We start from the raw sequence: 7,503 nt of genomic DNA, 5'->3' as shown, positions 1-7,503 counted from the left end.
TTGGTAGAGTGATCCTTTGTCGCGGGTTCAGCCCGTCAGAGTCGACCCTCACCCACGAGGGGCTATTGTTGGGGATCATCCAAAAATTGATCAACCTTGAGCGGTGTTCATTAGCAAAAACTAGCTAACCTCACAAGATCAAGATCAGTGGACAAAACTTACTTAACCTTGCAGGTTCTAAATAAGCGTGTAAACTACGTTAACCTTGCATCTTCTTTGTCATTTCGACTTCGAGGCTAAAGATTATTTGCTGATGGCTAAGATATGAATTAACTTGCCCTTGAACGCTCGAAGCTAATCTCAAGCACTGTGTTTTTTGTTATGTTTTCTACTCAAGGTCTAGACTGAGCTGTGCGCGTTAAGGTTGAAGACATGAGGCTAAGGAGTCTCCTCAATGCGAAGCTAATAAGGTTCTGAAGCTGAAGACTTAGACGAAAACAAGAAGCCTCGTGGTTAAAGTCTCGAAGGCGTGAGAAGCATGACTACATAAAAACGTGATAAGCATGACTACAAGGAGGCGTGACTACAAGGAGACGTGAGATACGTGACTCTGCAGGAGAGTTTAATTTGTACACGTTACCCCAAAGACCTTTATGTACAACATATTCCAGTAATGTAGTAGGTGAGAAAGGGTATTCACGGTATGTAAAATGACCTCCGAGTCACTATAAAAGGGGAGTCCTACCCCGTTGTAAAGGGAGGGATGATTTTCCAGAGATGGCAAGTGTTTTTCCCATTCCATCTTTTGAGCACGAGTCTCTTTGAGATTGCATCCCAACAACCGTCTCAAGTCAAACTTCCAAATCATTTGAGAGACTGTCGATTCAAAAGTTAACATGTTAAAAAATGTCAGTTGAACATTCAAAAGTTGTGATCTTTCACTAAAAAGACTTGGACCAAGTATGTCCTCGTAATCAGCACCTAACAGATTGGCTTAATTATTTGTTGGCATCACATTGCTTGAAGTTAAATATACGCTACGATTAATTTAAGTATTTACCCTCGAAGTTGAATAATCGTTAGCAGCAAATAATCACTTAACAAAAGATTTGGAGTAAGTCTACACCCGATAATCACGCAATCAAAGGGAAGGATGTGGTCGATTATCTGCCGAAAGGAGCGAATTAGAGCTTTGAAATTTCTGTGACATTGACTGAATAGTGCCTATACGCGGGATACTGTTGCAACGCAATTAACCATAGATCGACGGACGACTAAGACATTTACTAGTTGGGTAATGTCTGCACCCACATTATATATCTACTTGGATGTACAATCGTCTATATAAATGGATAATGTCTCTGCATTTGCATCTTTACAAATTCAAGGTCAACTATAGCAACTAACCGATTGGTGGCTAGATAGTTAAGTGACATAATCAACGTCTGTCCATGGAGTTTGTCAACTCTTGGAATCAGTTTGCTGATTTTGTTTTCTGAGCTCACGTATATACTTTAAAAATCCATGGAGTAGAAAGCTTTTTAAAACACAGCACCTCAATACCTTGGTGACAATATACAAAAGCACCTCGACGGCATGAAACCTCGGCATCAGGTGCTGGCAAATGTCAATTCATGTCAGAAGGAGAGCAGCTCTTACCAATCCATCCGTGGTTCCGCGAACATGCTAGCAACTTTCGAAGCATCTTCTTCTTATGTCAAAGCGTATGAAAAAACAATACTCTGACGCCACATATATAATATACATCTTGATTATAGAAGGTAGTAGCTAAGATAACTTTGTTTCAGTCCATATCCCTAAAACAAATACTCTGACGTACGCCAGAGCCAGGCCGGCCGAGACGTACATCTCTTACCTTTTAAAAGCTCATGCTGAAGAGAAACCGAGATAACAACAGGATCTTACAATGGCAGTGACGCGAGCGTGCTTGATCGCGCTCGTCGTGGCTCTCGCAGTTGTGGCGGCAGCGGGGGGCGCTGCCGGGACGTCGGAGCAGCGGCGGCGGCAGGTGCGAAGCCTCCTCAAGAGGCTCAACAAGGATCCTCTCGCAAGCATTGAGGTACTCTTCATTCTCTTGTGTTGTCATTCAGCAGCTTCATGATTTGCGTGCAGTACACTATATTACAAAAATGATCCACATATATTTACTTACTTTTTGCAACTGAAAATTTTCATATGACCTTCGGATTCATTCCAGTCCTAATGTATGCATAATCCTCTCTTCTTTTCTACTTTTATTGCGAGTACTGATTCTATGAAAACAACAGAGTGCAGATGGAGATATCATAGACTGTGTGCCCATCTCCAAACAGCCTGCATTCGATCATCCACTCCTCAAGAACCATACTATCCAGGTTCCTCTCAGCTGCACCATTGCCCTTTTCATTTCATTGTTGGGTGCAGATCGACTAGCTGCAGTTCCCCCCAACACCACATAAACACATTGCGTGCATCGTCACCTTCCAGATGCGGCCTTCTTACCACCCAGAAGGCCTGAGCGATGATTCCAACATCGCACCACATTCAATCACCCAAACATGGCATCAGAATGGCAAATGCTGCCCTCCAAACACAATACCAATCCGAAGGACCAAGGAGGAGGATGTCCTGAGGGCTAGCTCTATCAAGAGGTATGGGAAGAAGAGGCCAAGGAGCATACCGAACTTCTTTTCCGTTATTGATGACCCTAACAAGCACAATGTGACGATTGGCCACCAGGTACAACACCTATTCAAGAATCACCATTGTACAATTATTATTTTAAAATTTATCATTTAACTTCGTTTGCTCTCTCATTGAGCAGCACGCCATAGCGTATACACCGAAGGCTAGGTACTATGGAACCAAAACCAGCATCAATCTGTGGGAACCAACTATTGGGAGGGCCAAAGATTTCAGCTTGGCCCAGCTCTGGATCTCTGGGGGTTCCTATAGCGGCAACGACCTCAATACAATTGAAGCAGGATGGCAGGTTAGACCTCCAAGGGAAACATTAACCCACCTTCATAAATGTTCTGTGAAACGCTGACTTTCAGCCTCCATGGTATATGTGATGCTGAAAGAGCCACAGCTACGACGAGTAGGAATTACCTAAAAAATATTCTTTCATGAGTTGTTCTAGCAGCATTATTACCAGGGGCGAAGGGCAAGTAGATTTGCTACAGAGCTAGAGAAACCACTTTTGATCCTTGACAAAAATCTCAAAACGAATCGGACCCGGGACTAAAGAGGTATTAGTCCCGGGTCTAAAATTGGTAATAACTCAGAGCCCTTTTAGTTCCGGTTGGTGGTTCCATCTGAGACAAAAGTGGAGCTTTTAATTTCGGTTGGAGCTACCAGCTGGAATAAAATGAATTAGTCCCGGTTGGAGCCACCAACCAGGACTAATTCATGACGCCAGCATTTATCTCTCCGACTTCTCTCTCTCCCTTATATGCTCCTCTCCTCTCCCTCAACTCGCTCCACCCTCTGCTCCCTCTCCCTCCCCAGCCTCCTAGTTAGCGCTCCTCCCTCTTTGCTCCCTCCCTTCCTCCCCACCTCCTCCTCTCCGTTTGCTCCCTCCCTCCCTCCCCAGCCTCTTAGTTAGCGCTCCTCCCTCTTTGCTCCCTCCCTTCCTCCCCACCTCCTCCTCTCCGTTTGCTCCCTCCCTCCCTCCCCACCTCCCCGGCCTCCTCCTCCTAGCTCCCTACCTGTGAGATGGCCCGGCGTGGGCGGAGCTGCCCAATGCGGTGCCGGCGGGCGACGGCCCGGCGCGGTACCGGTGGACAAGGGCCCGTCATGGCGCGGGCGGCCCTAGTGCAAGTGCAAGTGGCTTCGGCCTAGCGTGCCTCATGCTCCCAAGCGAGCAGCTAGATTTGATTCACCTCTATTAATGATTTGTTTGTGATTTTTGCTGATGAATCCACCACGTGTTGTGAATCAAATCGAACTCATGTGTTGTGACTTGTGAATCAGATCATATGCGAATTGATTGGTTGTGTGCTCTGTTACTTGTGTGATAGTCATGTAAGATGAGCATGTTTCATGCTTCAATTTGTGAAGTGTCAATTATTTATGCTCTTGATTTGATTATCTCTGTGGTGGAGTTGGAGCTCGAGGAGGTGGTGGTTGAGGCAGAGCTGTAGCTAGTGGTAGAGACGCGAGCAGGCACAATGGGGACGGCCCACAAATTTTTTTATTTTTTTGGAAGCCTTTTGTCCCAGTTGGTAATACCAACCAGGACAAAAGGTAAGCTTTAATCCTGGGTGAGATAACCGGGACTAAAGGTCGGGACCTTTAGTCTCGAAAGATTAGTTCTGGTTGGATTTTCGAGACTTATGCGTCTCTTCAACCGGGTCTAATGCTCACTTTTCTACCAGTGATATACAGCTCTTGTGTTTACACATGTTCAATTTTTTTTGCAAAAACACAGAATAGATAAAGACACTCACATATATGCATGTACACTCACCCACTATAAACACCTGAGTCGCACAGATGCACATAATACTCACCTTTATGAAGGCATGCTTGCACATCCAATCCCTATGAAAGCTTCGAAGGACTAGGCTCGCACATCTTTAGATTAATAAAGTAACCAAAAGGCGTGTGGTTTTTTACGAGCACATCACCTACCACTAAAGGAATGGGAGTTTTCATCCGCATCATAGCCTAGAACAGTAGCTCATAGGAGGTGAACGGAAACGACAGATCTTGAAATGACGAAACTAGCAATAGCCATAGCACCAAGTTATTATAGAAGGCTGCAATAGGAAGTGAAATCGATGAAGCTAAGCTTTTAAGTAAACACGTATCCAAGGTGTGACGAAAACGGAGAAACTAAGAGTTGGGATGAAAGAGAATATAGAGCATTTAGTAATTAATGGAAATACTTCATACGAGGACCAAATTAAAATGTATCTACATAGGTATTTTGACAAACTCTTGGCAATAAATTTTGTGATTCCTATGCATGTTGTAATGCATATTATTAAGTCATGCAATCTCTTTCAGTATGGCTAACGGTCTGTTCTCTCCACAAAATTGCAGGTTTACCCTGAGTTGTACGGGGATAGATCTACAAGACTCTTCATATACTGGACTGTAAGATAAGCATCACATTCCTTTTTATCTTTATCAGTAAGTTAGGAAATGGCATATAAGTTACTAATTCTTTATTGCTACGGAATATTGTAGCGTGATGCATATCGAAGAACAGGTTGCTATAACCTACAGTGCTCAGGGTTCATCCAAACAAACAATCAGATCGCCATCGGTGGTAGCTTCTCCCCTGTATCCAGATACGGTGGCTCACAATATGAAATAACTATTTTAATCTGGAAGGTAAACCAAAAAATCTTTCACATTCCGAGCATAGCAAATCAAATTCATGGATGGACACCGAAAGTGTGCCAGCTTCTTGTTCTTTCTCGAGGCAAAAGTTCAATTGTAAGTTGAGGCTACAACCGTGATGACGTTGGCCTGTTTGTGGCCTCATTCATGAGTCGAGTTGTTCCCATGCACGCAACAGATTTTTCCACAAATGCAACTAGATCTCTCATGTTAGCCTTTTGAACTATATCCCCTTGCCATAATCCTGTCTGACTCTCCAGTAATTTTTTTGCCTGCAGGATCCAAAGGGGGGCAACTGGTGGTTGCAAGTAGGAAACCATATTTTGGGTTATTGGCCATCAACCATTTTCTCCTACTTGCAAATTAGTGCATCCTATGTCATGTGGGGCGGAGAGGTGTACTCGCCTTACGCCGGCCAAACTTCGACAGACATGGGCAGTGGGCACTTCCCTGGGGAAGGGTACAGCAAGGCCAGCTACATCAGGAACATACAAGTGGTCGATTCGTTCAACAAACTCAATTCACCAAATGTTGTGGGATTGGGGAATAAGCAGCCCAACTGCTACAACGTGCAGAGCGGCACCAATAGCATCAACTGGGGCACTTACATATTCTACGGAGGACCAGGGAAGAACCCTAGCTGCCCATAGTAGAAACCTAGCGGCACCATATCTCCTTGTCACATGACGAATAACCCTTTAGCAATGCATTACGCATTACTAGAGGCCCAGCAAGTATTGTTAGTGTCTATACTAGCGCTTGTAAATGTGTTGCAACATGTGGCGCTGCAAGGATAAATTGCTACATATGTATGTATCTACATATGCATTGGGTAAGATGTGTGAACAAGTATACGAAGTTTGAAAGAAATATGTTAAATTAAAGTTTGCAACAATTATATTAGACTTATGCACGTTTTGAAATGTTAAATTGTTAGTGGAACTGAGTATGCACTGCATATAAAGTACCCTACTATATTGGTAAGCAGAGGCATATTAGAGTTATGTCGCACGTCCATGAGCACAGACACAAGCAATTCGTGGTCACTTAAACCTATTGTCAGTGACTCCATACAATTACTGATCTTTTTGTCATATCCGGACTTTAGTTCAGGGTCTCCAAAGTACAAATACCGGAAGCCAAAAAAAAATTGTGTCACATTGGAAATGACTTTTAGGGGGTGTTTCGCAGCACTCCACTAAAAATTTTTATAGCTCCACACCACCAACTCCAATCCACCTCAGCTCCACTCCACCAACTCCACAAAAATATTGGAGTTGTTGTATGTGTTTGGCTGATTGCAGTGCCGCAGCTCCACAAATATGAAGACTTATTGTGAATAGTCTATTTTACCCTTTGTGAATGGGTCCACGTGTTAGTCTCTTCTCTCATCTTTTCCCGAAAAACCAAGACCCTACTCAAACTTTTCCTACTCAGCTTTACCCAGCCACCCTCCTCTACGGCCGCTGACGCGTGGGGCAAGGGTCAACAGATCCAGGCCGGTCAAGACCGAGTCAAAGCTGAAGTTCACCAGCTTTGACCGGCGGCCAGCTGGTGATGACAACACGACCAAGGTGATCAGCAACACGAGGCGCATCTACCCATGTGGTTGTCGCGCACAAACGTTGGTCGGAGCAAGGCCGGCAGCGAGCGGCGACGCGATTGGGGGGGGCGATGCGGTGAACCACCACGGAAAGTCACCAGAAAAGCGAAGACGAGGGGGAGATGAGCATCAGTGCATCGTGCATAGCTCACCAAGACGGTCGTCTTGGGGAGAGGTGGTCGGAGCTTGGCCGTCAACGTGAGGGTGGCCAACACTGGCTCGCGGCACCCGGCAAACAGGGAAACTTCAACCCACGGCCGCAGGAGCCATGGCCGACGGTGAGGAGTGGCTAAGGGTGGAGCTGGAGAGGTGAGGGAGGTCCGGTTGGTGGCAATTTGTTTTGGTGGAGGGAAAGGGGTGAATTTGGGTGGCGGATCAAAGGTGCTAGACTCGGCTCTACTTTTGGATTGGCCCGGCTGGAGGAAGAAGAAAGGGGGAGAATGAGGAGGAGGAAGAGATGAGGTCGGCAATGTGGAAAGGATAAGAGGGCGAAGCCCCATGGCCCTAGTGGGTGGGGGCGGTGAGGTCTGGCGAGCAGGGGCCACGCAACCAACATGGGCAGGGGTGGCGAGGTTCAACGAGCAGGGGCGGCGTGGCCACGGCCGAGG

The 7,503-nt window shown here is 45.7% G+C and overlaps 1 protein-coding gene across 1 annotated transcript; it reads left to right on the top strand.

Moving 5' to 3' along the window:
- The first annotated feature begins 1,818 nt into the window (after positions 1–1,818).
- Positions 1,819–6,187, top strand: LOC117833623 (protein neprosin). Its single transcript, XM_034713194.2, has 7 exons — positions 1,819–2,020; positions 2,229–2,315; positions 2,428–2,679; positions 2,765–2,932; positions 4,990–5,043; positions 5,137–5,283; positions 5,571–6,187. The coding sequence occupies exons 1-7, from the start codon at positions 1,868–1,870 to the stop codon at positions 5,940–5,942; spliced, it is 1,233 nt and encodes a 410-aa protein (XP_034569085.1). The 5' UTR covers positions 1,819–1,867; the 3' UTR covers positions 5,943–6,187.
- The last annotated feature ends 1,316 nt before the right edge of the window (positions 6,188–7,503 follow it).

This window comes from Setaria viridis, chromosome 8 (genome assembly GCF_005286985.2).
Source record: "Setaria viridis chromosome 8, Setaria_viridis_v4.0, whole genome shotgun sequence".
Taxonomy (NCBI): Eukaryota; Viridiplantae; Streptophyta; class Magnoliopsida; order Poales; family Poaceae; genus Setaria; species Setaria viridis.
Note: the sequence above shows the minus strand (reverse complement) of the source record. Positions and strands in the feature narration are given on the sequence as shown.